This window comes from Nicotiana tabacum, chromosome 9 (genome assembly GCF_000715075.1).
Source record: "Nicotiana tabacum cultivar K326 chromosome 9, ASM71507v2, whole genome shotgun sequence".
Lineage (NCBI taxonomy): Eukaryota > Viridiplantae > Streptophyta > Magnoliopsida > Solanales > Solanaceae > Nicotiana > Nicotiana tabacum.
In genome coordinates, this window is record NC_134088.1 from 83,211,229 (window position 1) to 83,228,431 (window position 17,203).

At 41.4% G+C, this 17,203-nt stretch overlaps 1 protein-coding gene and 1 long non-coding RNA gene across 2 annotated transcripts; one reads left to right on the top strand and one right to left on the bottom strand.

Annotated features, from left to right (window-relative positions):
- The first annotated feature begins 12,152 nt into the window (after positions 1 to 12,152).
- Positions 12,153 to 13,710, top strand: LOC107765695 (F-box/kelch-repeat protein At3g23880-like). The gene has a single exon (XM_016584370.2). It carries the CDS (start codon positions 12,182 to 12,184, stop codon positions 13,568 to 13,570), a length of 1,389 nt encoding a protein of 462 aa, XP_016439856.2. The 5' UTR covers positions 12,153 to 12,181; the 3' UTR covers positions 13,571 to 13,710.
- A 422-nt stretch (positions 13,711 to 14,132) lies between these two features.
- Positions 14,133 to 15,835, bottom strand: LOC107765696 (uncharacterized). The gene is made up of 4 exons (XR_001643486.2): positions 15,687 to 15,835; positions 15,519 to 15,576; positions 14,470 to 14,508; positions 14,133 to 14,366 (listed from the first exon to the last, which is right to left on the bottom strand). It is a non-coding gene; the product is annotated as an uncharacterized LOC107765696 (long non-coding RNA).
- Between the last annotated feature and the right edge of the window lie 1,368 nt (positions 15,836 to 17,203).

A 17,203-nucleotide genomic window follows, 5' to 3' on the forward strand; every position in this document is an offset into this window, starting at 1 on the left:
AATTTTGTGGGAGGATTTAGTCAAAGTGGCGTCGAGGATCCCATTTTATTTGGTTGGCCAACCAATTTTTTACTTTTACTTCATTGCCTTTCGTGGTGAGCTGTTGTCTTCAAAAAAGGTAAAAATAGCACGGGGTAGCTAATTTTTGGACTGATAATTGAAAAATAGCCAACGTTTGTAAAGTTATTTAAAAAAATAGTCACTATTTTGCTGCAACACGGAAAATTCCAGCATAATATACTGGAGATTGGTGCACATATATATGAACTTCCAGCAAATTATGCTGGAACTCCAGCATACGGAAAGTTCCAGCATAATATACTTAGAGATGTGTATGAACTTCCAGCATATTATGCTGGACCAGTATATTATGCTGAAAGTTCACATGTAAAAAATTCGAACTCCAGTATATTATGCTGGAATATTTTTTCGGATTTTAAACAGTATTTTCGTTCAGATTTATCTTTACATGAAAAATGGCTAAATTTCGATTATTTTTGAAACTGTTGCTATTTTTCAATTATCACTTGTAAATCTGACTATTTTTGAATTTCACCCTCAAATAAGTGGTACAGCTACCTTTTCCATCCTTTTTTCATGAATGGAAATTTTAAAGTACACATTTTTCCTAATTAAGATACTTAGGTAAAGGATAAAAAAGAGCAAGAAGAGAGTAAAAGTATGGTAACAAAATATATTATGATTTACAGTAATACAATTTAAATTAGAAGTGTAAGTATTTGAAAATAAGTGAATAATATGATAACGTTTGAACAACGTTGTTTAGGTTGTTGAATTTTCTGTGTTTTGGAAGTAGATAATCAATAATGGATTTAAATTTTATACATTTTGTGTTTGCAATTAGTTTTTACTCATGAAAACAGGTTAGATACTATTTTTACCAAATTGTCAATTATTGTAATACTTATCAAAAATTTAGTAGTAATTACCTAATAAATAACACGGGTATGCCAATACTTTTGGATAAATTAAACTAAACACCATGTAATATGACTCAATTGCAAATACACTTCCTCAAGTTTAATCACTTATACCCATATACTATGGATGGGTATATGAACTCCTTATGTAGTGGAAATCCTACCAAAAGAAATTTTGATTTAACTAAATAAAATTAAAGATAATTTGACGTGAATTAATAAATAAGCTGTATATGGGTAAAATCGGGCTCATGGTACCCCCGATCTCCGACAAAATAAGCCAAGCTCGAGACATGATGACAGGGGACCGAAATCGGGGCAAGAGTCTCATCAAGTTATGGTTCGGAATCGGTTCTAGCTTTGAACGACTTCGAAGAACATGGTCGGGCAATCAAGCACAACCGACGGAGGTCCGTTATACCCTGGACCGGCCGGATATACCTCTCGTGCTAAGGCCTGCGCTTACCACCGGAGCCATCGAGATCACGCCCCCCGGATTCGATTCGAGTTCCAAGACCTCGAAAAAGCATTACTAAACGGTTGCACATGACTAACGAAGGATCAGTGATATCCGCGCCCGACCGGATATCATTATGCAGATCTCGGCCCGTATCGGCAACAGATCAGTGATTAACGAAAAAGAAGATTTTTACCTATTTTAGAATTGTACTAGGGATGAAACTCTCTTACTATATAAAGGAGACGATTTTTATTCAAAGGGCATACTGTAACACGCATTCCAAAGCAATACATTACTATTTTTTCTATTATTAGCTCTTTCTCTTAACCATCAGTGCTAGTCATAGCGAGTCCGGATCGAGGGTAAATATTTTAATATTTCAATAAGACTGAACTAACCTCCTCGTGTGGTTTGAATCTATTTTATTTTTGTTTGTTCAATTTGACTTAATCTATCGCTTTGTATCAAATTAATCTATGTATCCTTAAAACCACATACAAATTTAATTGTTATCCGATTTTGAGGATAAACAGTTTGGCGCCCACCATGGGGCTAAGGATAATAGTGGCGATTTGATACAAATTTCCATACCACACCCTACTTCACGCTTGTTCTTTGAAGTGTCTTTGATTTCGGGTCTCTATTTAAGATGTCGAACTCCCAGTTTGCCCCTCTAAACACGGATGTTAAGTCTGGCCACCATAGAGAGAACAATAATATAGTGCCCGATAAAGAGGTGCCCCCCGCCGATCCCAACGGAATTCCGGTTGCTGACCTAATCGACGCCAACTCACATGTGGCCATCAATATGAATTTGCCCACCGATCCTGAGAACAACATCCGCGCGGGAGTCCGGTCGGTAGCTCAAAATACTCGTGACGGTGAAGGAGATGGGATTAGCTTACGGGTGATCTTCGAAATGCTAGAGGCTCAGCAGACAGCGATAGCCTAACTGCAGAACCGAAGCCGCGCTCCCAGTAGAGTTGAGCCCGAATCATCTCGAGAAAACACTCACAGAAATGAACCAGTCGTGGATAGGCCAAATGAAGCTGAACCCGAAACCACCCCCGAGATAATAAAGATGATTGAGAAATTGAAAAGGCAGGTGGAAACGGGAGAAAAGAAAATCGAAGCCAACGACAAGAAGGTTGAGACTTAGAACTCCAGGGTCGACCAAATCCCCAGAGCGCCACCGATATTGAAAGTCCTAGACTCCCAAAAGTTTGTTCAGAAACCCTTCCTTCCGAGCACAGCCCCGAAACCGATCCCTAAAAAGTTCCGCATGCCTGAAATTCCTAAGTACAAGGGAACAACCGACCCAAATGAGCATGTGACCTCCTACACGTGCGCCATCAAAGGGAACGACTTGGAGGATGATGAGATTGAGTTTGTCCTGCTGAAAAAGTTTGGGAAAATTCCGTCAAAGGGAGCTATGATATGGTATCACAACCTACCCCTAAATTCTATTGACTCATTTGTTATGCTTGCAGATTCCTTCGTAAAAGCATACGCCGGGGCTATCAAGGTCGAGACCAGGAATTCGGACCTTTTCAAAGTGAAACAGAGGGATAATGAGATGCTCATAGAATTCGTGTCTCGGTTTTAAATGGGACTAATGGACCTGCCTCCGATCACGGACAATTGGGCCGTTCAGGCCTTCACCCAAGGACTTAATACTCGAAGCTCGTTGGCTTTGCAGCAGTTGAAGAAAAATCTGGTAGAATATTCGGTCGTAACTTACGCCTATGTGCATAACCGATATCAGTCAAAAATTAGAGTCGAAGATGATCAGCTTGGGTCCCCTTCCGGGTCTGTTTATCCTGTCCGAGCTAGTGACAGACCCAAAAGAGACATTGATCGTGAACCAAGGCCAAGTAGGGATCGATATCAACCGTATAACAGGGATCGAATGGGTAACGGATCTGGATGAAACCCTATGAGAAATGAAAGGAGAAGTGATCGGAGTCAAAATAACTGGGGACTCATGAGCAAAAACGGTATTGATAGGCCTATCGGGCCTAAGGAAGCACCGAGGTTATCAAATTATAACTTCAACGTCGATGTTGCTGCTATCGTATCTGCCATCGGACGCATCAGAGACACCAAATGGCCATCGGACGCTACCAAATCGATAGTCGAGAAACTGGAGCAAGTCGTACTGATTGAGCACTTGCACGATCGAAAGGCATACCTGGGCACGGGGTTGAGTCTCGAGCTCAGGAAAAACTCATTCAATTCCTTATAGCTCATATAGATTGTTTCGCTTGGTCCCACCTTGATATGACAGGGATCCCATCGGAAATAACCACTCACAAGCTAAGTTTAGACCCAAAGTTCCACCCGGTCAAGCAGAAGAGGAGACCCCAGTCTGAAGTCAAGCATGCGTTCATCAAGGACGATGTATATAAACCCTTTAAAATAAGGCAAAATCGGGAGGTTAAGTACCCGTACTTGTTAGCAAACGTATAAGTAGTCCCTAAAGGACTTGTTAGCAAACGTATTAGTAGTCCCTAAAGGACTTGTTAGCAAACGTATTAGTAGTCCTTAAAAAGAGAAACAAATTAAGAATGTGTGTAGACTATAAAGACTTGAATAAAGTGTGTCCTAAGGACTCTTTCCCTTTGCCTAACATCAATCGCATGATGGATGCAACGGTCGGCCACGAGATCCTCAGTTTACTCGACGTTTATTTCGGGTACAACCAAATTCGGATGGACCCGGGCGATTAGGAAAAAACTTCCTTCATCACTAAGTACGACACCTACTGCTATAACGTGATGCCATTCGGACTAAAAAATGCCGGTTCCACTTACCAACACCTAGTAAATCGGATATTCGAAAAACAAATAGGAAAATCAATGGAGGTTTACATTGACGATATGTTGGTTAAGTCCCTACGAGCAGAGGACCATTTGAAATATTTGCAGGAAACCTTCAGCATATTGAAGAAGTACAATATGAAACCGAACCCCGGTTGGATCCGGAAAATTCCTTAGGTTCATGGTATCCAACCGGGGAATCGAGATTAATCTCGATAAGATCAAGGCCATCGAAGATATCACTGTTGTGGACAATGTCAAGGCAGTTCAAAGGTTAAACGGACGCATAGCTGCCCTGGGGCGATTCATCTCGAGGTCCTCCGACAAGAGCCACCAGTTCTTCTCACTGTTGAAGAAGAAGAATAACTTCTCATGGACCCCGGAGTGCCAACGAGCCTTAGAGGAACTCAAACGGTATCTCTCGAGCCCACTTCTGCTTCATACTCCGAAGATAGACGAACAATTATACATGTACTTAGTAGTATCTGAGATAGCGGTAAGTGGAGTCCTGGTCGGGAATAGGAAGGTACGTAATTTTCAATCTATTATGTTAGCAGGACTCTAGGCGAGGCCGAAAATAGATACCCTCACCTGGAAAAACTGGCGCTTGCTTTCCTAAGCGCCTCTAGGAAGCTGAAACAGTACTTTCAATGTCACCCTATATGTGTTGTAACTACTTACCCATTAAGGAGTGTAATGCATAAACCCGAACTCTCTGGACGATTGGCCAAATGGGCCGTAGAGATCAGCGGGTATGATATCGAATATCGACCCCAGACTGCCATTAAATCTCAAATTTTGACAGACTTTGTGGCCGACATTACGCCGGCCCTAATATCCGTGGTGGAAAGAGAGTTGTTGTTAAACTGGGGGACTTCTTCAGGAATTTGGACCCTCTTTATGGACGGTGCCTCGAACACAAAAGGGTCCGGACTTGGCATCGTATTGAAGCCACCAACAGGCAATGTAGTTAGACAATCTATTAGGACTGTAAAATTGACTAACAACGAGGCCGAATATGAGGCCATGATTGCAGTTCTCGAACTGGCCAAAAGCTTGGGGCAGAGGTGATCGAAGATAAGTGCGACTCCCTCCTTGTGGTGAACCAAGTTAATGGGACGTTCAAGGTCAGAGAGGAACAAATGCAAATACCTGGATAAGCTGCATGTAACGCTACATCAGTTCAAGGAATGGACTCGACAACATGTACCTCGGGATCAAAACAGTGAGGCCGATGCCCTTGCTAATTTTGGATCGTTGGTCGATGATAATGAGTTAAACTCGGGGGTGGTCGTGCAACTCATGAGATCGGTAGTAGAAGAAGGTCACGCCGAGATAAATTCAACAAGCCTAACTTGGGACTACAGAAACAAATATATAGAGTATCTGAAGACCGGAAAACTACCCTCAGATCCTAAAAAATCGAGGGCTCTGCGTACGAAGGCAGCCCTGTTTAACTTGTCTGAAGACGGTACCCTGTTCAGAAGAACATTCGATGGCCTACTCGCAATATGTCTAGGATTGGGAGATACCGAGCATGTTCTGAGGGAGGTCCACGAAGGCACCTGCAAAAATCATTCGGGCACCGAATCATTAGTTCGGAAAATAATCAGAGCCGGCTACTACTGGATCGACATAGAAAAAGACTCAAAGGAGTTCGTACGAAAATGCGACGAATGTCAAAGGCATACTCCGATGATTCATCAGTCCGGGGAGCTGCTACATTTGGTCTTGTCACCCTGGTCGTTCATAAAATGGGGTATGGACATCGTCGGCCCCCTTCCATTGGGCACCCAGTAAGGCTCAATTTATATTATTTATGACTGACTATTTTTCTAAGTGGGTGGTAGCCCAGGCGTATGAGAAAGTCAGGGAGAAGGAAGTCATCAATTTTATTTGGGACCACATAATATGCCGGTTCGGAATGCCGGTCTAGATCATATGCGACAATGGGAAACAGTTCACCGGCAGCAAAGTAAGAAAGTTTCTTGAATACCATAAGATCAAAAGGATCCTATAAATACCCTAACACCCTAGTGGGAACGGGCAAGCAGAGTCCACCAACAAAACCATACTCCAAAACCTCAAAAAGAGATTGACAGACGCCCAAGGAAAATGGAAAGAAATTTTGCCCGAAATCATATGGGCATACCGTACTACCTCGAAGTCTAGTACCGGGGCCACCCCGTTCTCGTTGGTTTATGGTGCCGAAGCTCTAATACCGGTCGAAGTAGGGGAACCGAGTATTAGGTTCCAATATGCGATCGATGAGTCAAACGATGAGGCCATGAATACGAGCCTGGAACTACTAGATGAAAGGCGCGAGTCCGCCGTCGTCCGGATGGCCGTCCAAAAGCAACGAATTGAAAGGTATTACAATCGAAGATCCAACCTTTCGATACTTCGGTATCAGGGACTTGGTATTAAAGAAGGTGATGTTGAGCACCTGGAACCCGAACGAGGGAAAGTTACAGCCGAATTGGGAAGGTCCATATCGAATTATCGAGATCACCGGCAAATGATCATACAAACTCAAAGCAATGAACGGTGAACGACTACCGAACAACTAGAACGTGGCCCACTTAAAACGATACTACTGTTGAGGTACAACGCCATTTATCTGTTATCTTTACATATTAGACTAACACTTGCATGTAACGATCAAGGGACGATACGACTATTAGGCCTGAAAGCACGTGTTACACTCTTTTATCCTTAGACCGATTTTGTCCCAAGGGTTTCCGGCAAGATTTATAACGAGACAACAATGGATCGTGCTAACTTAGAATCGAAGACCGGAGTCAAGGACCACATCAGCAGTATCCGAGGCCTCTGTTTGAACAACCTCCGATACTGGGGCCATCACCATCGGATAATAATTTTGGCAAGGAAAGAGACTTTATGCTCGAACTACCTAGGCTCGGTGGATAGGATTTATTATAAGGGCCAAACGGTCAAATGAACCTTGCCCACATAGACCACCCAAGCTCTAACACGAATCATGTACACATTTGTAACCTTGTATAGAAATGAAAGAAAGTTTCTCCTTACGGATAAATATTTTATCCCTTAAAACTTTCTATATTCGGTCCCCTAAAGATATCGAGCCCAAGGGCAATCTCTATCCGGATCCAAGAGGTCACCCTCACTCGGGGACTATCGTCCAAGGCAGGCATGGGCGACCCGGGGTATCGAAGCCCGGAGGCACAAAACTTATTAGGCAATGCCCGAACTCTAAAGGCCACAACCATCCCTATTCGAAACTATCATCCTGGGCAAGCCCATGTAACTCGGGGTAACGAGCCCATTGGGCAATACCCGAACTTAAAAGGCTACGTCCGTCCTAGAACGGCACAGAGACTTCCGAGATCCGTAACCAAAACATAAGGCCTTCAAAATTTCTAAACCGGTTCGAAGGCTACCCTTGACAAAATTATAAAAAATCCTAAGTGAACATTTCGGGGAAAGCTTTCGGTCATACCAGGCCCCCCACAAGCCTTAAGCAAAATAGTATCGAAAACGAACAATGTTCAAACCTCCGAATAAGACCTAATTATTACATGCTAAGGCATCCGAAATCTTTGTAATCATAAAGAAAAAGCAAAGCAGATGTATGATATATGTATAATATATATATATATATATATATATATATATATATATATACGCATATATAATGCCATATGGTCATCAACAAAATACAAAGGTACAAAAGCAAAAAATTACAAGGCACCTAAGAAGCCTAATCCTCGCCTAATCCTCGCACTCCAAAGCCGCCGTCGGAATCCTCCCCGTCCTTGGACCCGTCCGAACCCTCGAAATCTTCCTCATCCTCGGGGTACGCCAACTTCTTGGCCTCGGCCTCGAGCCTCTTAACATTTTCACACTCGTCCGATAAATCGAACTCGCAGGCATGAACCTCTTTGAGAGCCTCTCTCCGGGATTGCCACTTTGCACGATCAACTATGGCCTTTAGGTGCTCCTGAGAAGCCTCAACATCGGCTTTGTACTGGGCCACCATCTCATCGGCACCAGCCTTGGCTATTTCAACCACTGACTTGGCTACTTTAAGCTCCTTGGTGAGGATTTCCCGATCGGCAACAACCGAGCTCAGTTGAGATTGGAGCTCCTCAATTTTTCGGGACCGTGCCTATGCCTTCTTTTTCATCGATCGAAGTTGGGCCTCTGCCGAGGCCAATTGCTCCCGGGCTGTTTCCTTTTCAGAAGCCAACCTGTCCTTCTTGCCCTTCCACTCCTCGGCGAGGGACTTGACTTCGTCCATCTCAACCCAGAGATGGTCAACTCGATCTACCTTCTGTTGGACCTGTGGATTCTGACCGTTAGACACCATGTCTAGCTCATCATCACTAACTTCAAAATTTTTTACCTGTTCCAACAGGTCGGCATGTTCCTTCTGAGCCGCATCCAACTCGGCTCGGAGGCTCTTGATTTCACCTTCGCATTGCTCGCTGAGAAGTTTATACATATTTTTTTTCTCAGCAAGCTCTTTGGCTTCGGCCTCGAGTTGGCTTAACTCGTCTCGGTACCGGAGAAAGGTCTCGTGGTGGAGCGTCGAGGCCTACAAATACGAGGAAAGATATTAGAATTATCAAAAAATTAGTTCAAGTATCATAAGAAAACTTGGAATCATCAGGGATTATCAAGAGTTATCTGGTTCAGCACCTGTTGTGCTTCGTTGAACAGACATGGCGAGTCTAACTCATTTATTTTGGCCTGTTTTTCCTCAGTCACCAGGCACCGGAGGTAACTGGCTATCCCTAGGGGGGATAAAGAACCCGGGCATCCTCCGGAATGGTGATGATAATTGACCTCTTCCAACTAGGATCCGCACTCGGGGCAGGAAACTGGTTGACCAGCCTCGAGCTCGAGTTAGGCCTACTTGCCACTGAGGACGAACTTTTCCTCGTTACCTCTAAGTCACCTAACCCGGTGACGTCCTCCGTGGCGGTGAAGTCCACGCCATCAAAACAATAGCGAAGGGGATCGTTCGCTCCGTGGGCCCCCTCGTTGGGTCGTTCTTTCACAGTTTGGGCCTCATTGTACACCGACTCGGTAAACGAGGGTGACTCCAAGTGCCTCATTCAGGACACTGCCCGTATCCTGGGAAGCCTCAGCCCCGACCTTCTCATCGATCTCCCTGGCCTGAGGCAGATCGACCTCACGAGTCTCTGTATCGATGCCCCCTGCTCTTCGAGGGGTGACGGCTCGCGGGCCACAAAAACAAAAGGCTCTTCCTCCTCGGGCTCGTCCCTAAGCCGATAGAGCAAGTCCGAAGTTGGTACTCAGGAGCTGGTGTTTCCTTTGGCTTGCGCACCAGCCTTCTCCTTGTTTTCTTTTTCTCCGAGCTCAGGGAACTCGGAGCCCTTATCCTCTTCCTCTCTCCGGCTTGCCCCGAAGCAGGAGACTCAATAGGCAAGTCCTCGACCCCAACCGAAGGCCTAAGCTCGACGTTCTTAGGCAAACCTGCAAAGGAAAGTAAAGGAGATAAGGGCGTGATGTTAGAAGAAAAAGTTCACTACGACTTGTTCGGGAAAAGAGCCTTACCATGAGAACGGGACTCCCAACGGCCTTTTGAAAGCTTGCGCAATTAGCGCTCGGAGTAGGGCATCTGTGACACAATACCCTTGACCCACTCCTTGAGTCGAGGGATAACATTCGAAACTCGAGCAAGGGCTACAACATAACAAGCACCGATAAGAAAAGGGAAGATAAGTCATAAAATTGATGCTTAAAGGGAATACTTACATGATGCGTTCCACATTTCGGGGAACGGCCTCCACTCGACAGGTACCAGGTCGACGGTTCTGACTCGAACAAAATGTCCTTGCCAACCCTAATCTCGGTCATCGTCGATACTCGAGAACGGGGCTTTGCTGGCCCTGCGTACTAGCTTTATTAGTCCCCCCCAGAAGATTCGGAAACTGTATAAGTGGAGTAGGTAATCGACGGTGAACGGACACCCATCATTTTTGTTCATAAAAAATCGGAGGAGGATCACGATCCTCCATAGTGATGGATAAATTTGGCCTAGGCACACGTTGTACCTCTTGTAGAAGTCTAAAATGACCAGGTCTACCGATCCCAATGTAAAGGGATAAGTATAAAAAAATTAGATATCCCTCGACATGGGTGGTAATGGCCTATTCGGGATCTGGAACTACTATATCTTTGTCGGCCCAGTTGCAGTCTTTTCGGACCGTGGGGAGGACCTCTTCAGTAATTGAGCAGATGTATCTCGAGGCCTCCTCACACCGACCCTGTACAAAGGAAGGATTTTCAAACTTAAAGTCGCCGGTGACCGAACAACCACTGGGAATGAACATCTTCAAAGGGGGCTCTTCCGCCGGTTCATCAACAATCGTATCGGGGACGGTCTCCTCGACATTAGTGGTCGGTCACGAGGAAGAAAGAGCATCCTTCTGAGGAATAAATTTTGAGGTTTTTGCCCCTGAGAAAGAGTGAAAGTTGAAAGATCAGACTTGTTGGCTTGAGTAGGAGATGAGTAATAGTTTTGCAAAGTGCTAAAGAACCTTGGGTAACGGGGGTAAAAACGCTAGATTATATTGAAATTCTAAAGGTATGAAGGTAGAAGATTTGGTGTAAAGTGAAAAATAGATAGAAGAGGGGGTATTTATAGGAGTTCATCGACGTTTCACGTCCAGGGTTATAGGACTTCATCGACGTTTCACGTCCAGGGACGGCCGACTGGCGACTGACATGCATTTAATGCCATTATGACTTGACTGACGAGACGTTTCAGATGTTTTGTTATTTCTGTCGCGATGTGTCGAAGTAAGAATTGGGAGCTCATGTTGTTTCTCGTCATTTACCCTCGGAGAAACGAGGGGACCATCTGTATACGGGTAAAATCGAGCTCATAGTAACCCCGGTCTTCGACAAAATAAGCCAAGCTCAATACATGATGACAGGGGTCCGAAATCGGGGAAAGAGTCTCATCGAGTTATGGTTCGGAATCGGTCCTAGCTTTGAACGGCTTCGAAAAATATGGTCGGGCAATCAAGCAAGACCGATGGAGGGCCGTTATACCCTAGACCGGTCGGATATACCTCTCGTGCTAAGGCCCGAACAGAGCGCCTACCATCGGAGCCATCGAGACCACGCCTCCCGGATTCGGTTCGAGTTCCAAGACATCGGAAAAACATTACCAAATGGTTGCACACGACTAACGAAGGGCCGTGATATCCGCGCCCAACCGGATATCATAGCGCGGATCTCGGCCTGTATTGGCAACAGATCAGTGATTAACGAAAAAGAAGATTTTTACGTTTTTTAGAATTGTACTAGGGATGAAAGTCTCCTATTATATAGAGGAGATGATTTTTATTCAAAGGGCACACTGTAACACGCAATCCAAAGCAATACATTATTATTTTTTCTGTTATTAGCTCTTTCTTTTGTTCATCAGTGCTGGCCATAGCGAGCCCGGATCGAGGGTAAATATTTTAATATTTCAATAAGGCTAGAACTATCCTCCTCGTGTGGTTTGAATCTATTTTATCTTTGTTTGTTCAATTTGACTTAATCTATCGCTTTGTATCAAATTAATTCGCGTATCCTTAAAATCACTTACAAATTTTATTATTATCCGATTTTGAGGGTAAACATAAACAATCTAGAATATATGCCCTTTTAAATATGTTTAGCATTTTCGTAGAATTATTACCGCTTTCCTCCAAAAGGTTTTTTTTTGGGGTACAATAATAATGAATTAGCAAATTTAATTTCGAAATTATTGCCTTCCTTACATTTGTCATACAATAAGAAATTAATATGATAGCCCCAGGTAATGGCTATCAAGAAACATTTTCTCAAACTTAAACAAGGAAAGCTAAAATTCAGCAAAACCAGTATTCTCCACAGCTTTCTTAGGATTTGTCAACCAAGCTTCTTTCTGCATGATCCCATATTGATTTACCCTTATGCTTAATTTGTTCGTTCTTAACTATCGTTCATATGCTCTTTCTAATTCAAATATTACTCCAAAAGATCCTACCATTGTAGCCATCAATTGTTTTACGAATGTGACGAATAAAATGGAGAAATCATTATTCACAGATCAAAAAATCGTCAACAAGATTCTAGTGCACTTATCAGTGGAAGCTCTTGCGCGATTTAGATGTGTCTGTAAATCCTGGTGTTCTCTAATCGACGATCCAATTTTCATGAACGCGCATAGAATGAACATGGAAATTGTTAGCAGAAAGTTGAGACTTTTCCAAGTTGTGTATCAATTATATCCCAACGAAGGTCTTCGATCTTGGTGTTACGCTGGTAGTCCAAGTGAGGAGCTTATTCATCCCGGTTTCCCTATAACTAACACTAAGCCATGCACGTACGACTTGGTTGGCTATTGTAACGGTTTAATTTGTTACCTTACAAATTTCTTGCACGGTAAAAAAGAAATCAATTTATGGAATCCTTCAATGAGAAAATGCAGGACGTTGCCTGATTCTACCTTCTCTCCAGACCGTCAAAGGCACTCTCCTAACTTCGGATTCGGTTTTGACGGTACGACCGATCACAAATTAGTAAAAATTACTTACATTGACGATAGATTAAAGAACGAAAAGAAACAATGGTCTGAGGTGGAGGTTTACAGCTTGAAACAAGATTCGTGGAAAAAAATCGGCGATCGTTTTCCTTCACAATATTATTATGCCCGCGGTGACACGGTTTTTTTCAACGGATGCATACATTGGCTAACACAACGCGAATTTGGCAAGATTAGGCCTAGGAGATTGCCTATACTTTCTTTCAATGTGGCTAAAGAGGTGTTTCAGGAATTTTGGTTGCCAAATCCTCACGAACGCGAAGCCAATTGTATTAGCCCGTTGCACGGATCGCTCTCTGTTTGTGCAAAATCGAGTTCGTCTGTCGATAACTGTCTAGATATCGAGGTATGGTTAATGAAAGAGTATGCGGTCGAAGAGACATGGACAAAATTGTACGTGACAAGGTTGGACGAGGAGTTGTCGGGTCCTATAATTCCATTGCGAGTGTTGGATGGTGGTGCAGAGGCAATTGTGTATATAAATAAGAATGTGTTTTTATATGATCCGAAAAATGAAGAATTTGAGGATTTTGGTATTTGGGCAAATGGAATAGGGGTTCCTTATGTGACTTCTTATATGGAGAGTCTGGTTTGGGTTGAACCAGTTGTGCTTGAGCCCAGTACTACTCAAACTGAACCTGAGGTTAAAATTGCTAACATGGAAATAGAGGCAGCTGCAAAGCAAGAGGATACAACTAGCAATAAGGAAACCTATGAAGTAGGTGGTAAGCAAGACAATAATTGTCACATCTTATGAGACAATTTTATGTTAATTAGTATGTTGTCAGGGCATTTATGTTGTATTTTAGGATTAATGTTGTTGTAATTACATTAATTAGTGAAATTCAGTGTTGAAGTTATGGACTTTTCTGGAAAAAAGTTCTTTCTTTTCGTATGATCAACTTATGCTTTAGATCACTTTAAAAGACCTAAGTTTAAGTCTAATGTCCTAGCATCTCAAAAAGTAGTACTAGAAACACACAGTTGAGGAGCAAAGTCCCCTCCTTTACATAATTCTTCTCTGATCACATTTGGGAATCATTATTTGGGCCAACTTTAGGTCCGATCTATGGGCGATTTGTACAAATAGAATTATTTAGTGTCACCTTTTAATTGACCTTGTTAATTTTCTTATGGGAAAATAACCTCGCTTAAGAATTTTAAAGCACACCATCAGAATTTTGAAGCATGCCGCCAGAATTGTTAGCATTGTGGATGAAAATTCTGGCAGCATTCTTTAAAATTCTAGTGGGGACTATTTTTTCAAAATTTTTCTTAACGTAGTCAAAATATAAATGGTAGTTTTCTAAAAAGGTCCATCCAACATAATTTATTATAATTGAGATATATACGAGGAAAATATTAGACACATTGATGTAATTGGATAACGAAAACTTGGATGAAGGATGTAGTAATTCCAAATTATTGTTGAAGAAAAATATCACACTTGCATTATATTGTCAAAAACAAGGAATCACCACATCCAGAAAGGGCGTGGTTTGGATGGTTGATCGTTGTTCTTTGATCTTCCCAGCCATCCCGTCTCGTTAGCACTATCAAAATAACAAATTGAAGTACTTGATTAGTAGATGGCCAATTCATTATTGACAAATGACAACGTAAACTTAAGATACTGAATATAATGTTGGATCATACCTCACTATAGCGAGCCTCCTCATTTCATGATTATAAAACCTGCCACCAGACGAATTGCGCCAATCAAATTATGGACTATAAACAAATATGACATTTGAACTTAAAATTAAAGAGTCTCAAATTTTACTCTAATGAGAGACTTTCCACTATTCAAAGAAAAACTGTATTCTCTTTGAGTAGGTCACCTTGCTATTAACTTTTCTCATTGCTAGCTAGAAACAATAAGTATGATACTTTATTTTTTATGAGGAATTTAATATAATTTATTTAAATTTCGTACCATCACTAATACAAAATTACATATAATATAATTTATTTTAAAATTTATAACTTTTCATTTTCCTAATATATCTCTCTTGAAAATCTCTCATCTAAAACATCCTAATATATCTCTCTTAAGATTCTCTCTCACTTAAAAGTATCTATTATATCAATTTTCTCCCAATTTCTCCATAGCGCCCAACTCTACCACGAATCAAGATCGAAAGGGATGGCACGTTAAGCGCACTTGACCAACTCAAATTAATAACATAAATCCTAGCAAGTGTCACTCATTTTTTCCCCACCAAGTATCCGGTATTCCCATTGTGGTCTCCACTAATTTAGATTTATGTAGCGTAAGATCCATTAAAATTCAATCATTTTTTTTTCACACTCAAGGTGAATCTTATTTATTCCACCCCAACCCTTTACGATAACAAATGTCGCTCATACTACCAGCTAAGTCCAACATCTTCATACTAAAATGTTTAGAATACTTTAAACTTTAAAGTGCTTAAAATGTGTAGTTTTAATTAATCCCTCTTTACAAGTAACCCTTTTACTGCCACTAGTTGAAGGATCATTTCCTCTTGAAATATGAAACAAACTTACCCACTTTAAATGGAGCAATATAACATATTGCAATTACATAAATAAATGGACCAATGGAACATATTGCAATTACATAAAGATCAAGCAGCTAATATATTTAACCAGATATTATAGAATCATAACCAAAAATATCAATAATTAAAGACCAAGTAAATCAGAGATAAGAGGAAGTGTACCAGCGTCCAGTTCTGTATGCAATGTAACCTGCTGTAGTATAGACTGGAGCCATAATAACTGTCATTACACCATTAAAGACGATAAATGCAAGTGACTCGTTAAGAAAATTAACCCAAAAAAGAAAATCAGATCAATCACAGATATTTATCATATACAATAAAGCTTACGAGTTCGTATTATATTTTTGATGAGATTGTTCCCAAAATCAGCCATTTTTGGTGTCTCTTCAGTAAGCAAACTTCAAGCAGGGAGAAATTGGAGGAGAGGAGAGAGTTGGTGTAAAAAAATGTGGTGCTTTTGGCTAGGAAATTGGGGCAAAGAAAAGGAAGGGATATTGTTTATTTAATACGTAGTAAAAGATTCATCAGTAAAATAATACTTGTATAATAAAGTAATATTCCGCTGAATTAGTGATCCACAAAGAATAGTATATATTATTCTGAAGAAATAAACGAGGCGGCAATGGGAAAACACAATTAAAAAATGAGCAGAAAGATGAAAGAAGGAGAACTATGTCGTTGAGAACCATCCTCTTTTGCTTTTGCATTATTATTCCAACTAATTTTCCAGTTACAAATTTTTAGAAGAGGTAAAATACATACACGCCAAAAATGAGATAAGTGGAAATAAAAGTAACCATATATTATGGGGAGAGATTATTATTCTAATTATTTACTATATACTTTTGGAAAAAATGCAACTTTGAAAGAATATTGAGGGATAACTGTATGAGGTAAAATTAACGAATGACAAGTACGCTCGTCGAGTTGACACGTGGCAGTAAAGACATGTAGGATATGAGTCATCAAATAATTAACACCGGATATAAGCATGTGACCGGTGGATCCAACTCCCCTCATTTTCTAGTCTCTCCATTTCTCAAAGTTCCTACTTAGATTGAAGACACTTGTCATGATTAAATACAAATGGATGAGATTTAATTCAATAAAATAAAGTCCTAACCATAGTTAAAGTATTTAATTTCGTCTTTTAATCATTCCCAAATAATATATTTTGCAATCCTACAATTATAGCTACAGATTATCAGGATTCCTTCTTTCTTTCTTGTAGTAATTTTCTGTCACGACCCAAACTCCCTGTGTATAACGTCGTGACGACACCTAGTCTCTACGACTAGATAAGCCTAACAAATTGCGAAAAATAACAAAACGGAAGTAAAACTTGGCAACTAACAGGAGTGGATAACTGAATAACTAGTAACAATGCCGCTCGGCATGTACAATAATCAATACTCTATAAATACACAGTCTTCCCAAAACTCGAAACATCATAAGTCACAAGCTACAAAAGGAAACTAGTATCTCTATACACCAGAATCTAATAAAAGAAGTGCATAAGGCAAATGACATAGGGGAGAATAGAGGGGGACTCCGAGGTCTGCGGACGCGAGCAGATGTACCTTGAAGTCTCCGGAACATCAGCAAATGCACAACTAATAGTGAGGCTGGTATGATGAACCTGGATCTGCACACGAAAACATGTATAGAAGTTGAGTAGTGACGAGATCAGGTCAGGCCCACTGGTATATAATAAATAAAGCAGGGGAATATAACAGTATATTAAGAGACTAAAATTTAATAAAAGAAAAACAGAGCAAAAACTGCAGTACAACACAAGGATAAACAGCAGGGGATCTCCCGAGTTACCGTCTCGTAGTCCCAAA